General features: G+C 46.1%; 1 protein-coding gene and 1 long non-coding RNA gene across 2 annotated transcripts in view; one reads left to right on the plus strand and one right to left on the minus strand.

Moving 5' to 3' along the window:
* Positions 1-26100, plus strand: part of apc2 (APC regulator of WNT signaling pathway 2) — a 199270-nt gene that overhangs the window by 115256 nt on the left and 57914 nt on the right. Inside the window, exons 6-7 of the mRNA XM_033046474.1 lie at positions 4868-4981; positions 17444-17521. Coding sequence (XP_032902365.1) covers positions 4868-4981; positions 17444-17521 — 192 coding nt within the window. The remainder of the gene's footprint in view (positions 1-4867; positions 4982-17443; positions 17522-26100) is intronic.
* On the minus strand, positions 330-13265 carry LOC116989274. The gene is made up of 3 exons (XR_004416203.1): positions 13256-13265; positions 8247-8248; positions 330-366 (listed from the first exon to the last, which is right to left on the minus strand). It is a non-coding gene; the product is annotated as an uncharacterized LOC116989274 (long non-coding RNA).

A 26100-nucleotide genomic window follows, 5' to 3' on the forward strand; every position in this document is an offset into this window, starting at 1 on the left:
AAAATTAAAAAAATCTTGATGCTGGTAGTTTGAGATATAAAAAAAGACAGAACATTCTGGAAATATTCTGCAGGCCGGGCAGAATCTGTCAAAAAATTCTGAAGAAGGGTCTCGACTAATTAATAATCTATCTATCTCTGCCGTAAAAATATCCACAGCCTTCTGTGGCAAAGAATTCCACAGATTCACCACCCTCTGACTAAATACATTTCTCTTCATCTCCTTCCTGAAAGAACGTCCTTGAATTCTGAGGCTATGACCTCTAGTTGTAGACTCTCGCACTAATGGAAACGTGGATGTGTACGGCAAGTTTTTACACAAAGGGTGTGTGGAACGCACTGCCAAGGGTGATAATGGAAGCAGATACTGAGAAGCTTTTAGATAGGCAGACGGATATGGAGGGAGATGGATCACATGCAGGCAGAGGAGATTAGTTTATCATTGCTTCATGTTTGGCATGGACATTGTGGGCCAAAGGGCCCTTTTCTGTCCTGCACTGTTCTCTGTTCTACGTTCTAGTAAAGAGAGAGAGAGAGAGAGAGAGAGAGAGAGAGAGAGAAAAGCAAGTTAATTTTAACTTGCAGACAGTGTGGGTGAGACTAATAGGACAAAGGGGATATCTCTGATAGGGTGAGGCGAGGGTTACCATGGTGATAGTGGCTGTGGATGAAGTAATGTATTTGATAGATTAATGAGGGAAAGAGAGGGAGAGGGAAATAGAGAGAGGGAGATGGAGAGAGGGAGGGAGAGTGGAAATAGAGAGAGAGAGAGAGAGAGAGAGAGAAAGAGGGCGATGGAGAGGGAGGGAAAGAGAGAGAGAGGGAAAGATATATAAGAGAGAGAGAAATATATATAGAGAGAGAAATAAATAGAGAGAGAGAGAGAGAGAGAGAGCTGCAAGATAAGTTTTAAAGAGAGCGCGTTAACTGAAGCTGTTGAATTCAATATTGAGTCTTTCATCACCTTCAGGTAAAGATGAACAAAACAAACGGCTGGGGAAACTCAGTGGGTCAGGCAGCATCTATGGAAGGAATAGACAGACGACCTATTGGGTCGAGACACTTCCCCGATCTGAAACGTTGTCTGAAGAGTCTGAGGAAGCGAGCCTTCTAGAAGCTTCCTCTGTCCATTCCCTACACTAACCCATTGAGTTCCTCCAGCACTTTGTGTTTGGCTGAAGATTCCAGCATCTGCAGTTCCATGTGTCTGCATTTTACTGCTCCACTGTGAAATCTCAAGGTGTGCCCACTTTGAAGAGGTTTGCCTCCTATTGAATCTGCTTCCTCCACCCTTTCAGGAAGTGTCTTCCAAAGCATGTGATTTACACTCTTACTGTTCTGAAGTAGGGTCCTGACCTGAAACGTCACCTAATCATGATCTCCAGAGACACTGCCTGACCCGCTGAGTTACTGCAGCACTGTGTATCTTTTGTTTTGTAAGCCAGCATCTGCAGTTCTTTGTATCCTCTATTCGGATTATATCTTGTGAATGAATAGGAGTTAATGCAATAAATGTTTTCTTTCAACTCAATGTAGATGCAGAAATAAGAGGATGGGTCCTCGATCAATGAAGCCTGTTTGCAGGAGGATGACACGGGCATAGTGGGGACGAGCAGTAACCATAGTAACGCTGATTAAATAGGGAGCGGGAGACAGAAATGGCCCGTGGGGAGGGATGGTTTGCATCATGTATTCCTGACTCTAAGAAAGTGGCTTTCATGGTGAAAATGTTCACATGCTCGCACATGTTTAAAACTACATTAGTCTGAGGTGGACATAATCTTGAGCCAAAACTCCGACCTTCTGTCTTACTTAGATTCAAATGAGTGTCTCCTCTTTTGGGCCTTTCACAGTATAGTCTTTGTGCAATGATTTTTTTTTCTTTTCTTGACGACGTTAGCTTACAGTTTCCAAACTAATACCACGCAAAAAGCAGTAATGGCTGTTAGGACCCAAAAATGGTGGCAGAGCGGTAGAGTTGCTACTTTGAGGCGCCAGAGACCCGGAGTACCTGGAGAAAACACATTCAATCCTGACTATGGATGTTTGCAGTTTGCACCTTCTCCCTGTGATCACGTGGGTTTTCTGTGGGTGATCAGCCGTGAATGAATGGCGGAGTAGACTTGATTGGCCAAACAGCCTAATTCTTGTCCTATCCCTTATGAACATGAAAGCTCCTATTAAATTGCCGTCTCCACCCTTTCAGGGAGTGCAGTCCAATGTGTGGGATTTGCTGAATGAAAGATTTCCTCCCCATCTCCCTCTGGGTTTTCTAGTCCATTATCTTGTCCTCTAGTTCCTAACCTTGCCTCTGGAAACAGTTTCTCACCATCTACTCAGTCGAGGTCCTTCATCACTTGAACAATTCTATTGAATTTGCCCCTGATCCTCTATGACCTCCACTGCTATGGTAGCCTGGTGAATAATACTCACTACAGACAGGCCTGTAGACTTGGTGGTTACAGAGCAAGATAGCGTAGTTTTAACCCTGCCACAGCAACTGAGGAACTTAAATGTAAGCAATTAAATAAATTCAGTGAAAAACAAATTTGCATCATTAACGTTGATGATGAAACTATCAAGTTGTAAATAACATGCTTCTGGGAAGGAACTCTCCCAACATTGCTAAATCTGGTCATCATGTAACTCGGCCTCCGCCAGTGATATTCAATGCGACTTTATTCCTCCCACACTCCAAAGATGTGCAGGTTTGTAGGTTAATTGGCTTTGGTAAAATTGTCCCCAGTGTGTAGGACAGTGTTAGTGGGATGGGGACGGGGATGGCTGGTCGGTGTGGCCTGGGTCGGCCGAAGGGCTTGTTTCTGCGCTGTCTCTCTAAACTAAACTAAAGTAATTAGGTACAATCATACTAAGTATATGAGTGTAAGAAAGAAGACCACACTGAGTCCATGCACAAGAATTGTTTTAGGCGCCACCTTGTATCCTTCAAGTCCGAATTTTTTAAAGAAATACTGTATTGGAATCTTAACATGGCCAGAAAGGCCCGTTGTCCTGGCGATGGCTTGGGGTCAGTGTTGCAGGGGTTGGTCTGCCCAACCGATGTACCACTTATTGTCTCTTACCTGCCTCCTAAGATCAGGGGTAAATTATATACGTCTATTTTGCCAGTGATGGGGGAAGGTGTAAATCGATGGAAAGACCCTTAACGGGCATTGATGGATCTTGGCGCCTAGATCTTTAGCTTCCAGAAAGTCAAATCCTAGTAGATAAAAAAGAATGGCTATGAAGGTATATGGTAATCTCGCCTTCATTGGTCAATGGTGCAGGAGTAGGCCATTCGGCCCTTCGAGCCAGCACCGCCATTCAATGTGATCCATCCACAATCAGTACCCCGTTCCTGCCTTCTCCCCATATTCCTTGGCTCCGCTATCTTTAAGAGCTCTATCTAACTCTCTCTTGAAAGCATCCGGAGAACCGGCCTCCACCGCCCTCTGAGGCAGAGAATTCCACAGACTCACAACGCTCTGTGAGAAAAAGTATTTCCTCATCTCCGTTCTAAATGGCTTACCCCTCATTCTTAAACTGTGGCCCCTGGTTCTGGACTCCCCCAACATCGGGAACATGTTTCCTGCCTCTCGCGTGTCCAAACCCTTAATAATCTTAAATGTTTCAATAAGATACCCTCTCATCCTTCTAAACTCCAGATAATACAAGCCCATCTGCTCCATTCTCTCAGCATATGACAGTCCCCCCATCCCGGCAATAAACCTTGTAAACCTACGCTGCACTCCCTCAATAGCAAGAATGTCCTTCTTCAAATTTGGAGATTTGGTCAGAGCTTTAATTATTAGTCAGGAAGTCATCATGCAGCTTTATAAGACTTTGGTTCGGCAATATTTGGTGTATTGCATGCGGTTCTGGTCACCTCATTACAGAAAGGATGTGGAGGCTTTTGAGAGAATGCAGAAGAGGTTAATCAGAAAGCTACCTGGATTAGGGGCCATTGTTTTCTCTAGAACGGGGAGGGTTGAGGAGAGATCTGACAGAAGTATATACAATTAGGAGAAGCAAAGATAAGGTAGGGACTCAGAACCTTCTTCCCAGGGTGCAAATGTCAAAGGCCAGAGGGCAAAGCTTTAAGGTGAGGGGAGCAACCCTTAATGGAGATGTGCACGGCAAGTTTTAGTACAGAGAGGGAAGTGGGTGCCTGGAACGTGCTTGGCAGGGCTGGTGGTGAAGGCAGACACAATCGAGACATTGAAGAGGCTTTTTGTTAGGCACATGGATATGCAGGGAATGGAGGGATATGGATCATGTGTAGGCAGAGGGGAATAGTTTATCCCTGCTGAGTTACTCCAGTACTTTGTATCTTTATTTGTAAACCAGCATCTGCAGTTCCTTGTTTCGTCTTAGTTTATCTTAACATGGTGCTGAACACAGCCACTGTAGGCTGAAGGGCCTGTTCCCGTGCTATTGGACTTGGATACGAGTCCGAAACAGGCCCTTCAGCCCACCGAGTCCATGCCGACCTGTGGTCACACCATACACCTGCACTATACCACACACTAGGGACAATTTACAATCTTACCAAAGCCAATTTACCTACCAACCTGTATGTCTTTGGAGTGTGAGAGGAAACCAGAGCACCCGGAGAAAACCCACTCATTCACAAGGAGAACGTACAAACTCCTTATAGACGGCATCCATAGTCAGGATCGAACCCGGGTCTCTGGCGCTGAAAGGCAGCAACTCTATTGCTGAACCACTGTGCCGGCCCTAATATAGTTCTATGTTCTATCTTCTATGATATCCATATCTTTTGATTGAATAGATGGAATGATATGCTATTGAAACTGAATATCATTGGTTTGGTTTTGATATATATTCAATGGTTTCCCCTCCTCCAGGTTTCGAAGCACATGGACCTGATTCGGCAACAGCTACAGTATGAGGCTCATCAGATCAAAGCCATTATTGAGGAGAGATACGGGACAGGTGACAACACAACTGAACGACTCCAGGTAACAACTGCCATACACACTCATTACATCGGCAGCTTCACCTTTCAATTATAATCTCGGAGAGTCACTGGACTTTCTGAACAATAAGAAGTCTGCCTTGCTCTGGTATTGTTATCATGCTAGTCAAGCTGCACCAAGAACATCGTGCTGCATTTAAGTAATACTTTTAGTGTAGTAAAATAATCAAAGCATGACATAGGAATGTTATTGAATGACACAATATTGGGACAGATCTGGTTATAAGTGGAACGATGAAAGGAGTGTGATAAGGAGAAAGAGTTGGAATAGTTTAGGAGGGCATTCCGCAGTTGAGGAACAGTGGCGCAGCGGTAGAGTTGCTGCCTCTCAGCGCCGGAGACCCAGGTTCGATCCTGACTACGGGTGCCATCTGTACGAAGTTTGTACATTCTCCCTGTGACCACACGGATTTTCTCCGGTAGCTCCAGTTTCTTCCCACACTCCAAAGACGTACAGGTTTGTAGGTTATTGGCTTGGTTAAATTGTAAATTGTCCCGAGTGTGTAGGATAGTGTTAGTGTGCGGGGATCGCTGGTCAGTGCGGACTCGGTGGGCCGACGGGCCTGTTTCCGCGCTGTATCTCTAAACTAAACTTAAAATAATCAAGGGGAAATCGGAGGGACAAATATGCCGGAGATTGTAGACAACTGCAAGACCAACGTGGTTGTCATTAACTTGAAGATAGTAATGGATAAGGACAGAGCTGGTCTACAAGTTAAGGGTCTATCCCACTTGGGCGTCATTTGCGCATCACGCAGATGGCGCGCTAAGATTTCGTACATCCTGGGGCGACCGCGCGTCACCATGCACCATGCGTGTATCATGCGCACCATGCGCGCATCATGTGCGCGGCACGACCCGTGCGTCATGCGTCATGGCGCGTAAATGATGTTGCTTAAATTACGTGCAAACGATGCCCAAGTAGGACAGGCCCTTTAAAGGTCTAAACTGAGGCAAGGCCATCTTTGATGGTATTCGACAGGGACTTGCATAAGATGATTGTGTTGGGTTGTTTACACTTTAGACTTGAGAGATACAGCTCGGAAACAGGCCCTTCAGCCCACCGAGTCCGCGCAGACCAGTGATCACCTGTAAAGCGGAAGGAGATTGGACTTTACTGCCTTCCATCGCAGTGAGGAATGTGGGGAATCCGCTGTGGTGGATGTTTATGTTAACTTTTATGTAGTTGTGTGTCTTGTTGCCTTTTTTGGCATGACTGTATGGTAATCTGAATTTCACTGTATCTTAATTGGTACATGTGACAATAAACTGACCTTGAAACCTTGAAACTAGCACTATCCTACACACGAGGGACAGTTTACAATTTTACTGAAGCCAATTAACCTACAGACCTTTACATCTTTGGAGTGTCGGGAAGAAACCAGAGCATCCAGAGAAAACCCACGCGGTCACGGGGAGAACGTACAAACTCCGTACAGACAGCACCCGTGGCCAGGTTCGAACCCAGATCTCTGAACCTTTGGGGCCTCGAATACGCAGGGACTGCTCTCGAGCATAAAGGAGAGTTACAAAGACCTCCTAGGACCTTGTGTCGACCATGCTGCGAGTATGAGTCGGGGGCAAACTCTTCTAAACTCGCCAATTAGGTCGTTGCAGTGGGACAGCCCCTTAAGGGAATAATGTTTAGTGCGAGGTAAAGTCAGCGAGTCCGATCAAGGAAGGTCCTAGGGTCACCAACGAGATCGATAGTAGTTCAGGACTGCTCTCCGGTTGTGTTAGGATGGTTCAGTTACCTGATAACAGCTGGGAAGAAACTTTCCCTGAATCTGGAGGTGTGCGTTTTCACACTTCTATACCTTTTGCCCGAGGGGAGAGCTCAAGGTGCAACTCGTCCTTGATTATGTTGGTTACCTTGCTGAGGCAGCGTGAGGTATAAATAAAGTCGATGGTGGGATTGTCCATGGGGGGCCTGCCATTCCAGGTCAGGAATTGTTTGCTGAGTTGGCCGTATGCGGTTTCTTTTAGAGGTCTGTTGCTATCACAAGGAGTTGCCAGGCTGTGGTCTATGAGCCAGAGGCAAGGGGAACCAAGGTGACCATAGTCCTGGCCCTGCCACCCGGGATTTAGTAGTCGCGCATCAATTGTCGCATAGACTTGCAATAAACATACGTCGGCCCGCTGCACATTGCACGACCTTCTCAGCGCAGCAGACTCTCTCTGGGCTTGCTGCTGCTGCTGCCGGCGCTGTCTATAGTGTTTGAGGTCAGTGCACTAACTGCGGGCTCACTTGCACAACCTAATCATAAATGGCAGTGCTCTTGCTGCGGGCACTGGATGACCTGGTAGAGTTTGACATCTCCTGTGTGTCTCGGCCGATGAGGCATCTGCACACGAAGGGAAAACTTAATCAGGTGTAACATTTTAATTTCAATGTCGGCTGTTTAATTAACCCCGCACCATTTTGTTTTAAGCACTGAGCAGATCCATACTGAACCGTCCCATTTCACTTGGGGGAACTGGCTGGCACTAAAGCGACCAGCAATGTACTCTCAGATGCTTCATTGCTTTGATAATGTTTCCATGGAGATAACTCCGTTATTTCTGGGCTGCAATGGCCAACCTTTCTTGCCTTAAATGGAAGACCGTTTGCCAAAGGGCATCCATCATTGCACTTGGGACTATGTCAAAAATGCCCGCATTGTGATCTTGAGGTTCTCCCGGGTAAATGCAATGCACAAGATTATTGCTTTTCAAAGAACATTATTTATGGGACATGGGCTTAATAAGCAACGCCCGATCATGCAGCAAACTGAATACTGTTGTCCTGTTGAGTTCCTTTGTCTGCATGCTCATAAATTGAGCAAATGTTACAATTTAATCCTGGGGGTCACAATGGTAAGGGGAAAAACAAAATGTGACGATGTGGTAAAATGTGTTTTGAATGTGTATTGTCAAATAAAGGTTATCCCCCAAACTGCTTGAGGTGATAATGAAGATGCGGATCAAGTGCTCGGCTTAAAGAAGGTCGTTTTAAAAGGGGAAAGGGGGAAGAACGTTAGTCAGGATAATGAGTACAAGAGTCACGAAGTCACGATGCATTTCTATAAGATTTTTGGTTAGGCCGCATTTGGAGTGTGGTCGCATTTGGAGTGTTGCATGCAGTTCTGGTTGCTCCATTGCAGGAAAGATTTGGAGATGATGCAGTCGAGGTTTACCAGTATTCTGCCTGGGTTTGGGGGATATAAACTACAAGGAGATGTTGGACAACCTCAACGCTTTCTTTAGACCACTGGAGGTTGAGTGGGGGCCTGACAGAAGTGTAAAAGACGATGAGAGATAGAAGATCAGACAGACTCCTTTTCCCAGGGTGGAAATGTCAAAGACTAGAGGGCATAGCTTTAAGATGAGAGAGGCAATGTCATCCCTGTTGGTCGGGGGGGTTTGAGATCATAAAAACGTTAGAAATTGGATATGGATTAGGCCATTCAGCCCCTCTAGTCTGTTCCACTACTCAATAACATTATAGCATAAAGGAACAGGAACAAACAATCTGTTGCTGCTCTGCCATCCATCGTGATCAGTGGTCTTCCCCTCTGGAGCCACCTCCCACCATATTCCTCGATTACCTTAATATCCAGAAATCTATCCACCTCTATTTTTGAATTAAATAAAAGTGCTGGAGTAACACAGTGGGTCAGGCAGCATCTCTGGAGAACATGGATAGGTGATGTTTCAGTTTGGGTTGGGGAGGGGGGAGAAAGCTGGAAGAGAGGAGGGGCAGGACAAAGCCTGGCAGGTTATAGGTTGATACAGGTGAGGGGTGGGGGAGGTTTGATAGGCAGATGGTGGACAAAGGCCAGAGATGAAAAGACAAGGAGGTGTGAGACAAAAGGATTGAAAGTTTGCGAATCGTTGAAATCAAGGAAGGAATGTAGTCGGGCAGTTGGAAGGGCAGTGGGACAGGTAAAATAGGTCATAGTCCAGGCGGGGCACAGGGGAGGAGGGGGGGGGGGGGGGAGGGGGATGGCCAGGGGAGAAGAAGGGTCTTTTTCCCCCTCTACCCCTGTCTTTCCCCTCCCAAAATGAATATTTAAATGAACTTGTTGACTGTGCTTCAACAGCCCCTCCAGAGCTGATTCTCAAGGTTCACCACCTCAGAGTGAAGACACTTCCCTTGTCTCAGTTATAAATGACCTTCCCCTTATTCTCAAACCTTGCCCCAGAAACGTCCTCTCTGCCTCTGGCCTATCAAACCATTCAGCAACTTCATATGTTCGATGAGGTCTCCTCTCACTCTTCTAAACTCGAGGGAATACACCAGGGCATGTTGAACATCAATTCTACCCAGCTCTCTCCATTTAAAGGGGCTGTCCCACTGCGGCGACCTAATTGGCGAGTTTAGGAGAGTTTGAAAAAAATGTCATGTTGAAGACCTCCTTCGACTATGTAGAAGACTAGCTACAACTAGCTTCGACTAGCCTCGGGAAAATTGGACACCGACTAGTGGAGAGTGAAGCCGACCTCCTTCAATCTCCTTCGACCTCCCTTCGACTACGATGAAGAATATCTACGACTATCTATGACTACCCTCGATTACCTACAACTAACATGCCGACCTACTACGACCTACTTCGACTAAACCTACGAGTAAAAAAAGTAGCGATTTTTTTTTTTTTTCAATGGCAACCATTTATTACTCGCAGACATTTTTCAGCATGTTGAAAAATACGCCGCGACCTAGCTGAGGCCTCGAGTACACGTGGACTACTCTCGAGCAGGAAGGAGAGTTACAAAGACCTCCTAGGACCTCATGTCGACCATGCTGCGAGTATGAGTCGAGGGCAAACTCGTCAGAACTCGCGGATTAGGTCGCTGCAGTGGGACAGGCCCTTTAACAAATACTCTGCTCTTCTGTTATTTTGATCAAAGAGAATGACTTGATATTTTCCACATTATATTCCCCCTGCCTTGTTCTCACCCACCCATTCATATCTCCCTTGGCAACCTCATATCCTCCTGCGTTCACAGGATAAGAGTCAGGAAGTCACGATGCATTTCTATAAGATTTTGGTTAGGCTGCATTTGGAGTATTGCATGCAGTTCTGGTTGCCCCATTATAGGAAAGATGCCCCTCGGCATCCTTGTACCCAGGCCCTCTCATAGATGAATGGAGGCCCAGGCCAATATTAATTTTAGAGGCCTCTCAATTTCAAGATCAAGATCAAGCAGAGGCCCCTCAATTTTAGAGGCCCCCAAATCAGGATCCCTTTGAAGCAGGCAGGCATGAGGCCCGAGCCATAGGGCACTCGTTGCCCCTCACCCCCCCCCCCCCCCTCCTCCCCCCCCCTTCCCCCTCCCTGATAGGACTTGCTTGTATCCTACCTCAGTTCGCCATCCTGCCTGGTTTAGTGTTGTCAGCAAAACTCCTGGAAACCTTTGACATGCTCCACTCATTCTCTGCTGACGGAAGCATTGACAAAGAATCTTCACCGTTATGTCTCATTCAGAAGCATCTACTAAATAAATACGAAAGAAGAATAAGTATTTGAAAATGTTGAAAATTTAAGACATCCAAAGAGATGTAGAAGTTCTAAATATAAAATCATGAAAATGTGAATGTTAATTATTGAACAGAGCAGATATTTAAGTTATTAGATATTGTACTCCACAGCCTACTCTGTGTGAATGAAGTGAATGTTACAATTTAACATTGGGGGAAGAATGTCAAAGAAGAAACCACATTCAACAATAACTACGTATTCATAAAGCACCTCGACATAAAATAGGACATAATGCTTTCATCGATAAAATGAGACATGCTTCTCAAGGATGTTATTAAATGAAACTGGGCCTCAAGCTATCTGAGGCACTGTAGCATAATGTACCATAAGCTTGGGCAATGATGTAGGTTTAAGGGAAGTATTAAAAATATAATTTGCCCTTATTTTGCTTGTCGTCCCCTCCAATCATGGTTCAAATGGTCTGAAGAAGGGTCTCGACCCGAAACGTCACGTATTCCTTCGCTCCAGAGATGCTGCCTCACCCGCTGAGTTTCTCCAGCATTTTTGTCCAACTATGGTTCAAATGGTTGTGCTTATGTGTCTGTCACTGGGTTAATGCTGGCACTGGGTTAATTCAACGCTGGCTTTATCCAGCACTTGGTTTAGCCCTCACCGGGTTTACCCACCGCTGGGTTTATCTGTCAATGGGTGTATACTGTCACTGAGTAAAAAGCGGGAGACATTTGTAAACCAGCATCTTCAATTCCTTGTTTCTCCAAGCAAAACTTGCAGGTATCGTTCCCAAGTTGGTTAAAACCAATGTACGTCCTGTATAAAAAGCAAAAGAAACAATTGCCAGAGAAACATAGTGGGTCAGGCATCATCTGCGGAGGGAAATGAACAGACATCTTTCTTCAGTCTGAAGGGTCCCAATCCAAAACATTGTTTGTCCATTTGCTTCCACAGATGGAAGAACTGCTTCCAAACTGCTGGAAGAGCCGCTGAGTTCTTCCAGCAGTTTTGTATTTTGCCTAAGATTTCACCATCTGCAGTCACTTGTACTCACAGCCGAAGTACTACTTGTGATAGACACATGGTGCTGGAATAACTCAGCGGGTTAGGCAGCATCTCTGGGGAACATGAACATTGGCAGTGGATGTTTTCAAGAGAGAGTTAGATATAGCTCTTAGGGCTAATGGAATCAAGGGATGTGGGGAGAAAGCAGGAACGGGGTACTGATTTTGGATGATCAGCCATGATCATATTAAATGGCAGTACTGGCACAAAGGGCCAAATGGCCTTCTCAATAGACAATAGGTTCAGGAGTAGGCCATTTGGCCCTTCGAGCCAGCACCGCCATTCACTATGATCATGGCTGATCATCCACATTCTGTACCCTGTTCCTGCCTTCTCCCCATATCCTCTGACTCTGGTATCTTTAAGAGCTCTATCTAACTCTCTGATGAAAGCATCCAGAGAATTGGCCTCCACTGCCTTCTGAGGCAGAGAATTCCACAGATTCACAACTCCCTATTTTCTATGTTTCTGATCCTTATCAATATTTCAGCAGGTAATGTAATAGCCAAAGTGTTTATCTATGCATGACTCATAATATAAAGGTACTATGAACCCTTCTTACCAAAACTTCCAATTATCCACAAAACATATAATTCATTTAATTCACTCAGAGCAACAGTTTTCCAATCGGGCAATGATTTACATATAAATTGGTGTTACGGAGTGACTGAAGCAAGCTGTCAGTAAAGATGACAAGACCCTCCAGCTAAATTAAAATTGTCTTTTGCGCTGGGAAGTTCACGATCTTCCCTGCCTGCGTCACCTTCCCCTTTTCTTACTCAACAGATCCTTCTGAATTCTCTCAGACGTTCACCTGCAGACAGCAGTTAAATAATTTTTTTTGTTTTAAGTTTAAATTCCAACCCATGTTGTAAATGGTCCAGTGGAGTATGATCAAAGCCAATTAAAATACCACGGGCCTGAATTTGAGGCCAGTGTAGTAGGTGTAAATAAGCCTGACAACACTGCATGAGGAGTGTGTGTGTCCACAAATAAACCGGCACAGGGACGCAGCGGGTAGAGCTGCTGCCTCACACCGCCAGAGACCTGGGTTCAATCCCCACTGCGGGTGCTGTCTGTATGGAGTTTGCATGTTCTCCCTGTGACCATGAAGGTTTCAACAGGGGGCTCGTGTTCCTTCAAACATCCCAAAGACATGTGGGTTTGTAGGTTAATTGGCCTCTGTAAATTGCCCCTAGTGTGTAGGGAATGGATGAGAGAGTGGAATAACATACAACTAGTGTGAAGGTGTGTTTGAAGAACGGCATGGGCTGAAGGGCCTGATGCCATGCTGTACCTCTAAACTAAAACCAAGCTACGTTGCAAGCCCAGGAGAAAATAAGAAATAAAACATGTTGATTGCTCAGTAAACCCCCAGTAATTGTCAAGCTTGGAATCTTGGTGTCGTACACCACGGAAACTGGCCCTTGGGCCTATCTCACCCACGCTGAACAAGATGCCCCGTCTACTCTAGTCCCACCTGCCCGCATTTGGCCCATTTTCATCTGAACCTTTCCTATCCAACATGTTCCTGATGTTGGGGGAGTCCAGAACCAGGGGCCACAGTTTAAGAATAAGGGGTAGGTCATTTAGAATGGAGATGAGGAAAAACTTTTTCGCCGAGAGAGTTGTGAATCTGTGGAATTCTCTGCTTCAGAAGGTAGTGGTGGCCAATTCTCTGGATGCTTTCAGGAGAGAGTTAGATAGAGCTCTTAAACATAGTGGAGTCAAGGGATCTGGGGAGAAGGCAGGAACGGGGTACTGATTGTGGATGATTAGCCATAATCACAGTGAATGGCAGTGCTGGCTCGAAGGGATGAATGACCTACTCCTGCACCTATTGCCTATCCATGTACCTGTCCAAATGTCTTTTAAATGTTATTATAGTATCTGCCTCAACTACTTCCTTGGGCAGCTTGTTCCATATACCCACCATCCTTGGCATCTTTTAAAGTATTTCCCCTCACATTAAACCTATGACTTCATGTTCTTGATTCCCCTACATTGTGTAAAAGACTCTGCATTCACCCAATCTATTCCCCTCGTGATTTTATGCGCAAGTATAGGATCACTCTGCAGCCTCCTGCACTCCAAGGAATAAAGTCCTGACCCGTCCAACCTCTCCACAGGCCCTCAAATCCTGGCAACATAATCGTAAATCTTCTCTCCATTCCTTCCAGCTTAACGTCCTTCCTAGAAGCAGGGTGTTGAAGACTGAACACAATACTGCAAACACGGCCCTGCCGATGTCTTGAACATCTGCAACATAACACTCCAACTTCAATGTTCAATGAAGATAGACACAAAAAGCTGCAATAACTCAGCAGGTCAGGCAGCATCAAGGCCCAAGTGGAATATGAGGTGCTGTTCCTCCAGTTTGTGTTTGACTTCACTCTGACAGTGCTGGAACAGCACCTCATATTCTACTTTGGGCAGCTTACAACCCAGCGGTATGAATATTGATTTTTCTAACTTCAAGTAACCCTCTCTCCGTCCCTCCGCCACCCTAGTCATCGTACTAGTTTCACTGTCGTCCTACTGAGTTTCAGTTTGTATTGCACATTATCACCTTCCTTCCATCGAGGGGATTTATCGCAGTCGCTGCCTCAAAAAGGCTGGCAGTATCATCAAAGACCCACACCATCCTGGCCACACACTCATCTCCCTGCTACCTTCAGGTAGAAGGTACAGGAGCCTGAAGACTGCAACAACCAGGTTCAGGAATAGTTACTTCCCCTCAGCCATCAGGCTATTAAACCTGGCTCGGACAAAACTCTGATTATTACCAACCACTTTCTGTTATTTGCACTATCAGTTTATTTATTCATGTGTGTATATATTTATATCATGGTATATGGACACATTTATCTGTTTTGTAGTAAATGCCTACTATTTTCTGTGTGCTTAAGCAAAGCAAGAATTTCATTGTCCTATACAGGGACACATGACAATAAACTCACTTGAACTTGAACTTCCCCACAGCCAACAATGGACCATTGTGGGCTCCACCTTTCCTTGATCATCGTTACTGGCTTTGATCTGTCTTTTTGCATTTCTTTCATTCCTTTGTTCTATGTACCTTTTCATATCTCTCGTTTCCCTCTCCCCTGACTCTCAGCCTGAAGAAGGGTCACGATCCAAAATGTCACCTATACCTTTTCTCCAGAGATGTTGCCTGACCCGCTGAGTTTCTCCAGCTTTTTGTGTCTATCTTCTGCGTAAACCAACATCTGCAGTTCCTTCCTAGACATTCAGTATTCAATGCCTTGACTGATGAAGGCCAATATACCATAAGCCTTCTTGACCACTCTATCCACCTGTGATGCCACTTTTAGGGAACTATATGCCCGCACTCTTAGATCACTCTGCTCTACAACACCCCTCAGAACCCTGCCATCCATTGTAAAGGTCCTGCCTGATTTGACTTGCCAAAATGCAACACCTCACATTTATCTGGATTAAGTTCAATTAAACTTTCTGCCGCTCATTTGCCCAGCTGATCAAGATCCTGCTGTAGTTTTTGGTAACCATCTTCGCTATGCACTCACATTGGTGCTAACTTGAAGTATTGTAAGATGACTTCTCAATCTGCTTATGTCATGTGCAATGGAATATAATGTTTCAAAATACTAAGTAATCTACTTTGGAGGAAAGAATTTCAAAAAAATGTATTACTTAAATGGAAATTAGACTACATTATGGGGTACAAATGGATCTGGGGGTCCTAGTACATAAATGCAAGAGGTTAGTGTATAGATGTAGCAAGGCAATAGAATTTGTCCTGCCTCTCCTCTCTTCCAGCGTACTTTCCCCCCCCCATCCCACCGTCCCCCCAAAATCAGTCTGAAAAAGGGTTCCGACCCTAAACGTCACTTATCCATGTTCTCCAGAGATGCTGCCTGACCCGCTGAGTTACTCCAGCACTATGTGTCATTTTTTATAAACTAGAATCTGCAGTTCCATGTTTCTGCAACAGAATGCTCGGTCCGCATTAACCAACCTGACCTCCCGGTGGCTCAGCACTTCAACCCCCTCCCATTCCGTATCCGACCTCTCTGTCCTGGGTCTCCTCCATGGCCAGAGTGAGCACCACCGGAAATTGGAGGAACAGCACCTCATATTCCGCTTGGGGAGTCTGCATCCTGGGGGCATGAACATTGAATTTTGTTAGCCCTTGCTGTCTCCTCCCCTTCCTATCTCTCCCTCATCCCTCGGGCTCCTCCCCTTCCTTTTTCCTTTCTTCTCCCCGCCCCCCCCCCCCTCCCCCCACCCCCCTTATCAGTCTGAAGAAGGGTTTCGGCCCATAGATGCTGCTGCATCCGCTGAGTTTCTCCAGCATTTTTGTCTACCTTCGATTTTCCAGCATCTGCAGATCCTTCTTAAACTGAATTGTGACCTATTTTGTAAAGAGTGTAGAACATAGAAGGGGGTTTAGATGAACTCAAGTTAGAGGTTTATGAAACATTTCACAAGATAAGATCCTGTCTGCTCTTCTCTCTTCATAGATAGACACAAAATGCTGGAGTAACTCAGCGGGTCAGGCAGCATCGCTGGAGAAAAGGAATAGGTGATGTTTTAGGGGAGACCCTTCTTCAGAGCCTCCTGACTCTCAGTCTGAAGAAGGATTTCCTTCGCTCCATAGATGCTGCTGCACCCGCTGAGTTTCTCCAGCACTTTTGTCTACCATAGAACAGTACAGCACGGGAACAGGCCCTTCGGCCCACCATGCCAATGCCGAACATGATGACAAGCTAAACTGATCAGATCTGCCTGCACATAATCTGTACCCCTCCATTCCCTGCACATTCATCTGCCCATCTAAAACACCACCATTGTATCTGTCTCCATCACTACCCTCAGCAGCATGTTCTACACACCCACCGCCCATTGTGTAAATAAAACTCACACATCTCAAGCTGGAAAGGGTACAGATGAGATTTACGAGGATATTGCCAGGACTAGAGGGTCTGAGCTATAGGCAGAGGTTGAGTAGACTGGGAATCTATTCCTTGGAGCGCAGGAGAATGAGGGGTTATCTTATAGAGGTGTGTCAGATCATGAGAGGAATAGATCGTGTAGATGCACAGAGTCTCTTGCCCAGGGTAGGTTAATCGAGGACCAAAGGAAATGGGTTTAAGATGAAGGGGAAAAGATTGAATAGGAATCTGAGGACCAGAGGAAATAGGTTTAAGATGAAGGGGAAAAGATTTAATAGGAATCTGAGGGGTAACTTTTTCACACAAAGTGTGGTGGATGTATGGAACAAGCTGCCAGAGGAGGTAGTTGAGGCTGGCATTATCGCAATATTTAAGAAGCAGTTAGATAGGTACATGGATTGGACAGGTTTGGAGGGATATAGACCAAATGCTGGCAGGTGGGACTAGTGTAGCTGCGACATGTTAGCTGGTGTGGGCAAGTTGGGCCGAAGGGCCTGTTTCCACACTGTATCACTCTAGTCTTGACATTTCCACCCTGAGAAAAAAGGTTCTGGCTGTTTATCTATGCCAAATTGATAAATAGCTATCGAGCAGCGAAATAATTCACAAATTGCTGGAGTAACTCTGGGTCAGGCAGGGTGGTGGTTGGGACAGATATAATAATGGCATTAAAGTGGCTTTTGTACAGGTATATGGGTATGCAGGGAGTGGAGGGATGTGGATGATGTGCAGGTAGGTAAGAGTTGGTCTTGGCATCATGTTGGGCACAACATTGTGGACCTAAGGGCCTGTTCTTGTGCTGTGCTGTTCTACTGTATGTTCTACGAGAGACGAGAAATCAGAGCTGCAATTCTCTGGTCTAACACCTTTGGCAGATTTTTATTTAAAAAAGGCAGCGTTATTGCACTGGAACAGCAAATGGCGACACAATATGACAGTCCTGACACATTTATGTTTCCTCCCTGACAGATGCGAATGAACCGGGTGCAAGAGATTGAAAAGGAGATTCTTCAGTCGCAACAGAGAGTGCGTGAGACCGAGACCGAGGTCAGATTCATAGACTTTGCTTCAGTTAATGGAGACCATTAGAATGTAATAATGGAACTAAAATATACTCCTAAACAGCAAGGCAGTAACTTGCTTGAAATCTTCTTTGACATGAGGCATGAAGCATGAGGGGATTATGTTCCAGTGGGTGAATCTGGAGACTGGATTATTCACTGTCTTTGATCTTTGAGTGCATTGTGCACTGTGTATTTTAATGGTAAAAGTATTCTCCCTTTATGTGGAGCCACATTTTAAATTTATTTGTTCGATTATGAAAATTGCATTAAAAAAAAAAAACCCCAAAACATCAATATTATGAAATATATTCTGAAGATATTACATTTTTGTCCTGTGAGTAGTCGATACGTTATATACTACTGAAGATAGACACAAAAAGCTGGAGTAACTCAGCGGGACAGGCAGTATCTCTGGTCTGAAGAAGGGTCTCGACCCAAAACGTCACCCATTCCTTCTCTCCGGAGATGCTCCTTGTCCCGCTGAGTTACTCCAGCTTTTTGTGGCTATCTTTGGTTTAGACCAGCATCTGCAGTTCCTTCCTACACGTTATATATAAGATGCCTCAACAGTAAAGATAATATTTGAGGGGGAAAAGATGCACAGCAAAGATGGAAAATTGTGACCCAAGTTGGATGGGGAGCTGGACTCTGCCTGCAGCAGAACATAAAGCCCACCCGGCGGGCCAGCTGAGGAGTTTTGGGCGTGCGACGTCGCGCGCAAGGTCCGGCGCCCGGGACAAAACTCCTTATCTGGCCCGCCGGCTGGGCTTTGTGTGCAGTCCAGCACCCAGGCCAACTCATCATTCACCCAGCCATGGCCGAGTCGGTCAACGAATTGCCGTCGGGAATTCGTCCCTTATTTTGACCTTTTGTCCCTTATTTGGGAGTGAGAAAGTTGGCAACCCTGCCCGCAATGTCTATGCCGAACATGATGCCAAGATAAACTAATCTCATCAACCTGCACGTAATCCATATCTCCCTACCCCCTCCATATCCATGTGCCTATCTACAAGCCTCTTAAACACCACCATTGTGTCTGCCCTGGCAGCACAATCCAAGCACTCAACACCCTCTGTAAAAAACAATTGCCCACACATCTCCTTTAAACTTTAAACATCGTGGAGCCGGCGGCGACCTCCGGCCGGGACTAACCTGAGGGCTCCAGTTGCAGAGTCTGCGGAACTGAGATCGCGGAACTGGCCAACTTCGGAGCGGGAAGAGCTGTGGTGGCGTGCGGCTGCGACCCGACTTTGGAGTTCGGAGGCACCGGCCGCAGACCCGGTGGACGGGAACATCGGGAGCTCGCAGGTCCCTGGTGGGAGACCGCTTTTCCGAGCTCCGCAACGGCGACTTCTCCCGCTGGAACCGCGGGTTTAAAGGACATGGAGCCGGGGCCTAACATCGCCCGGCGTGGCTTAAACGGCCTCAGGACTTACCATCGCCCGCCGGGGGCTTTAACATCGGAGCCCCAGTTCACCTCGACACTGCAGTTGGACTGCTGAACCACGGGAGAAGGAACAAAGGGAAGAGATAAAGACTTTGCCTTCCATCACAGTGAGGAGATGTTGGAGACTCACTGTGATGGATGTTTATGTAAACTGTGTTAAGTGTGGGTCTTGGATTGTTTTGTAATGTAAAAAAACTGTAGAAATGATATTTCGTTCAAACCTAGGTTTGAATGACAATAAATAGCATTCTATTCTATTCTTCTCACCTTTAAGCTACAGTATGTCCTCTAGTGTTTGATATTTCCACCCTGGGGAAAAAGATTCTGACTGTCTACCCTATCTAATTTCATATACCTCTGTACCACAACCTTTGGCGTTGAAAAGAAAATAATCCAAGTGAGATGAGATGAGGAAAATCTTTTTCACCCAGAGAGTTGTGAATCTGTGGAATTGCCACAGACGGCAGTGGAGGCCAATTCACTGGATATTTTCAAGAGAGAGTCAGAGAGAGCTCCTAGGGCTAAAGGAATCAAGGGATATGGGGAAAAAAGCACAAACGGGGTACTGATTTTAGATGATCATCCATGATCATATTGAATGGCAGTGCTGGCTCGAAGGGCCGAATGGACCACTCCTGCACCTATTTGTCTATTTTTCAAAGTTTAGTTTAAGGAATCTGATGACGGGTTTTGACCCAAAATGTCACCTATTCCTTTACTCCAGAGATGCTGCCTGACCCACCGAATTACTCTAGCAATTTGCATCTATCCAAGTTCAGTTTAGTTCAGTTTAGAGATACAGCATGGAAACGGGCCCTTCGGCCCTCTGAGTTCACGCCAGCCATTGATCGCCATACACTAGTTCTATCCTACACTGTCTAGCCTACAAGTCTGTCGACCATCTCCTTGCAGCCAATACCCACTAATCTTGCCATATTTCTGGTTGTATTTGGAACCAAAAAACTCTGCTTGTAGTTGGAATTTGGTTGTGTTTGGAAAATTACTTTATTTCCGCCACCCACCAGACCCCTGCTTCAACGTAAATCAAACAGTTTAACGGAGGCAACGTCAGCAAACCTGGGAAACTGCTGGGGTTTGAGGGACGAGTCGCACCCTGGTCACTCCCTCTTCTCCCGTCTCCCATCGGGCAAAAGGTGTAGAAGTGTGAAAACGCGCATCTCCAGATTCAGGGACAGTTTCTTCCCAGCTGTTATGAACCATCCTACCACAACGAGACAGCAGTCCTGAACAACCATCAACATCATTGGAGACCCTCGGACTGCCTTTGATCGGACTTTACCGGCTTTATCTTGCACTAAATATTATTCACGTTATTCCCTTTATGCTGCATCTGTACACTGTGGACTGTAACCATGTACTGTCTTTCCACTGACTGGTTAGCTCACAACAAAAGGTTTTCACTGTCCCTCGGTACATGTGACAATACATTGAACTAAACTAAATGAACTGTGCTCCCCAAGCATTGTTAACTTGAGGAAAAACAGCAAGAATTGGGCAGCTACTCTGTGGCCACCATTTTGTTACACGAGTTAACAGAACTTGTCTTTGTAGTGAGAGAGGCTGAGTCTTTCAGTCAGATTATGTTCGTGTACGAATCGTGACAATAATGATCATTTTATTGGTATGCATCGCAGCATGGTTTGGGATCGGCTTCATCCAAGACCCCAAGAAATTGCAGAGAATTGTGGATGCCGCCCAGACCATCACACAAACCCACCTCCCTTCCATCAATCACCTCAAATTTTCCACTTCCCTTACTCACTTTAACCTCTCCCCCCCCGAACGTACAGCCCTCCGCTCACTCTGCAGCAACCCCGACTGGATAATCAAACCCGCCGACAAGGGAGGTGCCGCGGTAGTCTGGCGTGCTGACCTCTACCGGACTGAGGCCAGGCGACAACTCTCAGACACCTCCTCCTACTTATCCGTGGACCATGACCCCACAGACGAGCACCAGGCCTTAATCTCAAACACCATTACAGATTTCATCACTACCGGCTCTCTGACCTGTAAAGCCTCCAACCTTATCGTTCCCCAGGCCCGATTTTATCTTTTCCCCAAAATCCACAAACAGAACTATCCTGGCAGACCGATTGTTTCTGCTGTTCATGTCCAACCGAATTAATTTCCACATACCTCGACTCCATCCTATCCCCCCTGGTCCAATCCCTCCCAGCCTATGTCCAAGACACCTCACATGCTCTTTGTCTCCTCAATGACTTCCGTTTTCCAGGCCCCCACTCCCTCATCTTTACTATAGATGTCCAGTCACTCTGCACCTCCATCCTCCACCAGGAGGGTTTTAAAGCCCTCCGTTTCTTCCTCGACCGCAGAACCAGCCGATTTCCGTCTACCAATACTCTCCTCCGCCTAGCAGAGCTGGTCCTTACCCTCAACAACTTCTCCTTCGACTCCTCCAATTTCCTCCAAATCCAAGGCGTAGCTATGGGCAATCGAATGGGCCCTAGCTATACCTGTCTCTTTGTAGGGTACGTCGAACAATCCCTGTCCAGGCGTACACTGGCCCTATCCCCGAATTCTACCTCCCCTACATTGACGACTGCATTGGTGCTACCTCCTGCACCCATGCAGAACTCACTTTTCGTCAACTTCACCACTAATTTCCGCCGGCACACAAATTCACCTGGACCATCTCCAACATCTCCCTACTGTTTCTAGATCTCACCGTCTCCCTCACAGGAAACAGATAATTGACCGACATCTACTACAAACTTACTGACTCCCATGGCTATCTGGACTACACTTCTTCCCACCCTGTTTCCTGTAAAGACTCAATCCCCTACTCCCAATTCATCAGTCTACGCCGCATCTGCGCCCAGGATGAGGTGTTCCATACCAGAGCATCGGAGATGTCCTCGTTCTTTATGGAGCAGAGGATCCCCTCTTCCATTTTAGACGAGGCTCTCACCAGGGTCCCCTCAATATCCCGCAGCTCCGCTCTTGCTCCCCCACCCTCTATTCGTAACAAGTCAGAGTCCCCCTTGTCCTCACCTTCCACCCCATCAGCCGTCGCATTCAACAGATAATCCGCCGACATTTTCGCCACCGCCATCGGGATCCCACTACTGGCCACATCTTCCCATCTCCACCCCTCTCTGCTTTCCGCAGAGACTGTTCCCTCCGAAACTCCCTGGTCAACTTGTCCCTTCCCACCCCTCCCCGGATACTTTCCCCTGCAACCCCAGGAAATGCAACACCTGTCCCTTTACCTCCCCCCTCGAATCCATCCAAGGACCCAAACAGTTTTTTCCTGGTGAGGCAGAGGTTCACTTGCACTTCCTCCAACCTCATCTACTGTATCCGCTGTTCCAACTTCTCTACATCCACGAGTCCAAGCTCAGGCTCGGCGATCGTTTCGCTGAACACCTCTGCTCAGTCTGCCTTAACCTACCTGATCTCCCGGTTGCTCAGCACTTCAACTCCCCCTCCCATTCCCAATCTGACCTTTCTGTCTTGGGCCTCCTCCATGGCCAGAGTGAGTCCCACTGCAAAGTGGAGGAGCAAGACCTCATATTTTACTTGGGTAGCTTACACCCCAGTGGTATGAACATTGACTTCTCCAATTTCAGGTAGTCCTTGCTTTCTCCCTCCTTCCCCTCCCCTTCCCAGCTCTCCCACAGCCCACTGTCTCCGCCTCTTCCTTTCTTATTCCCGCCTCCCCCATCCCCACATCAGTCTGAAGAAGGGTCTCGACCCGAAACGTCGCCTATTCCTTCGCTCCATAGATGCTGCTTCACCCGCTGAGTTTCTCCAGCATTTTTGTCTACCTTTGACTTCTCTAACTTCAGATAGCCTTTGCTTTCAGCAAGGCCATCAGCACAATCAATGGCCAGTCTCTTCCTCTTCTCTCCTCTCCCATGAGGCAAGAGGTACACAAGTGTGAAATGCATTATTATTATTATTATTATTATTCCTTTAATAATCCTTTTCAGGAAATTACAGTGCCACGACAGCTTCAAGACAAACATAACACCACGCTTTCATACATAACAAGTTAAAATACGTTAAAATACAAGTTAAAATACAATTAATTTTAAAAAAGTGCAGTTATTTATGCTCATTATAAAGTCTTATAGCAGCTGGTAAACAGGACTTCCTGTATCTCTCCGTTTTGCACATTGGTGCAATCAGCCTCTGACTGAAGATGCTGCTCTTGATCACCTTCAGGGCATGGAGTGGGTGAGTGGGGTTTGTCATTATGGAACCAAGTTTATTTAGAGTTCTGGCCTCTGCCACCTGCTGGACCGTTCGTTGCTCAGCCCCGCCCACTGAGCCGGCCTTCCTGATTAGTTTGTCCAATCTGTTTTTATCCGCTATACGGGCGCCATCTCCCCAACAGGCCACAGCAAAAAACAGAGCACTGGCCACCACTGAATGGTAGACACTGCACAGTAGGGGTTGGCAGATATTAAAAGACCTCAGCCTCCTTAAAAAATACAGTCGGCTTTGTCCCTTCCTGTACACCGCCTCCATATGACACTTCCAGTTCAACTCACTGTCAAGCTGCACCCCAAGGTACCTGTGATTAGCGACCACCTCCACCTCAGTGCCCTTAATGGTGATCGGCGTTGCTTGAGTCCTCCTCCTCCCCCTCCTAAAGTCCACCACTATCTCCTTTGTTTTTTTGGTGTTAAGATGGAGATTATTGTGTGCGCTCCACTCCACAAAGTTACTTATAGTGTCTCTGTATTCCTCCTCATTGCCCCCTTTAATGAGGCCGACAACAGCTGTATCATCCGAAAACTTCTGCAAAAAGCAGCTGTTGGTGTTCCATTGGAGATCCGCTGTGTAGATGGTAAACAGGAACGGAGCCAGCACAGTTCCTTGTGGAGCCCCTGTGCTGCTCAAGATGGTGCCCGAGACACTGTTCTGTAGGCGCACGTACTGTGGTCTGAGGGAAAGGTAATGCAAATATGAATATGCACACTTCCAGATTAATAGACGGTTTCTTACCGGCTGTTATCAGGCAACTGAACCATCCTTTCACCAACTACAGATGGGTCCTGACCTCCCATCTACCTGATTGGAGACCGTTGGACTATCTTGAATCTGACTTTATCTAGCACTAAACATTATTCCCTTTATCATGTATCTGTACACAATTGATGGCTCGATTGTAATCCTGTAGTCTTTCCGCTGACTGGTTAGCACACAACAAAAAGCTTTTCAGTGTACACGTGACAAGAAACGAAACTAACTAACATTAAATTTGATTATGTTTAAGAAGGAACTGCAGATGCTGGAAAATCGAAGGTAAACAAAAATGCTGGAGAAACTCAGTGTTAAATTAAAAATTAAATTTGATGTTAAATAGTGCGAATGTGCTGCTTCTTTGGTTTACAATGCTAGACGGAATTGCTTTAGCAATTTAAATGGCTAATAATTGCAACAATTTAAGTGTTTGCTCCAGTGAGTTAATGGTCGAGCTGTTACATTTTCGAAGGAATGTTTGAATGAATTTATGCTGATATAAATGAATCCCCCTGAAGGAATGGTTTGAGTTGTTCTACTTGTCGATGTACTTGCATTCGTCACGAGTTCTGCATCCATGCAATGACTTCTCCCAGAACAGAATTACAAAGAAATAAATGCACGTCAACAACCAGAATCTGAGCAATAAGAAGCCACAATGCCAAATATGAAAGACAAGGTCCGATTACAACCAGAATCATTCCTGGAATAGAGGGTGTTAGCGACAAGGAGGTGTTGGACAGACTGGAATTGTCATAGGTTGAGGTACGGAAATACATACCGTTTAGTTTAGGGATACAGCACGGAAACAGGCCCTTCGGCCCACTGAGGCCACGCCGACCAGCGATCCATGCACACTATCCCACACACATTAGGGACAATTTACACTTATACCAAGCCAATTAACCTATAAACCTATACGTCTTTGGTGTGGGAGGAAACTGAAGATCTCGGAGAAAACCAAAGCGGTCACGGGGAGAACGTACAAACTCCGTACAGACAGCACCCGTAATTGGGATCGAACCTGGGTCTCTGGCGCTGAAAGCGTTGTAAGGCAGCAACTCTACCGCAGTGCCACCGTGGCGGCCTCTGAGGGGCGTAGATAGGGAACCTTTTTCCCAGGATGGAAATATGAAATACTAGACAGCATAGCTTTTCAGGTGAGAGGGGAAAGGTTTAAAGCTGATGTCCTGGGCAACTTTTTTTACACAGAGGAAGGTGAATGGCTGGAATGTGTTACTAAGGTTGGTGATTGAAGCAGATATTATAGTGGCAGATGAGGCATTTGGATAGAGATATGACATACGGATATGCAGGGATAGATAAGAGATGTTCTTGACGTTATGTTCGACACAGACATCGTGGGCCGAAGAGGCATAGACAGGGTAGACAGTCAGACCTTTTCCCCCAGGATGGAAATGTCAAATACTGGGTGGCATAGCTTTAAGGTGAGATGAGGAAAATTTTAAGGAGATGTGTGGGGCATGTTTTTTTTACACAGACGGTGGTGAGCACCTGGAACGTACTACCGGGGGTGGTGGTGGAGGCAGATACGATAGTGGCATTTATAATGCCTCTTGGATGGGCCCAGGTGGGTGGAGGTCTGCAATTGTGCACAACAGACCTGCAAGGGTTAAGTATCATTTAGACACTATTAAAAAAAAATGGGCATTTAATGGAAAGTGCTATAATGAACAAAGCATTGATTCACATAGAGTATATATGCTGTTACAGGTTGGTAAAATCATTGGGGTGACATCCGTTACAACATTTCACTGACATTGATCTTCTTTCATTGAATAATCTGTGCATTGGGGGAAATTTGTGCCTGGGTTACCTCCCGAGATGGTATCATCTGAGCATCTCAACATGGTTTGGGAACAGCTCTGCCCAAGAACGTAAGAAATTGCAGAGCGATGTACAGTAGATGTAGCCCAGTCCATCACACAGACCAGGCTCCCCACCATCGACTCCATCTACACTTCACACTGCCTTGGGAAAGCACCCAATATAATCCAGGACCTTTCCCACCACGATCGTTCCTTCTTCTCCCAGCTCCCATTAGGCAGAAGATACAAAGCTTCAAAAACCATGTACCTCCA

This window comes from Amblyraja radiata, chromosome 29 (genome assembly GCF_010909765.2).
Source record: "Amblyraja radiata isolate CabotCenter1 chromosome 29, sAmbRad1.1.pri, whole genome shotgun sequence".
Lineage (NCBI taxonomy): Eukaryota > Metazoa > Chordata > Chondrichthyes > Rajiformes > Rajidae > Amblyraja > Amblyraja radiata.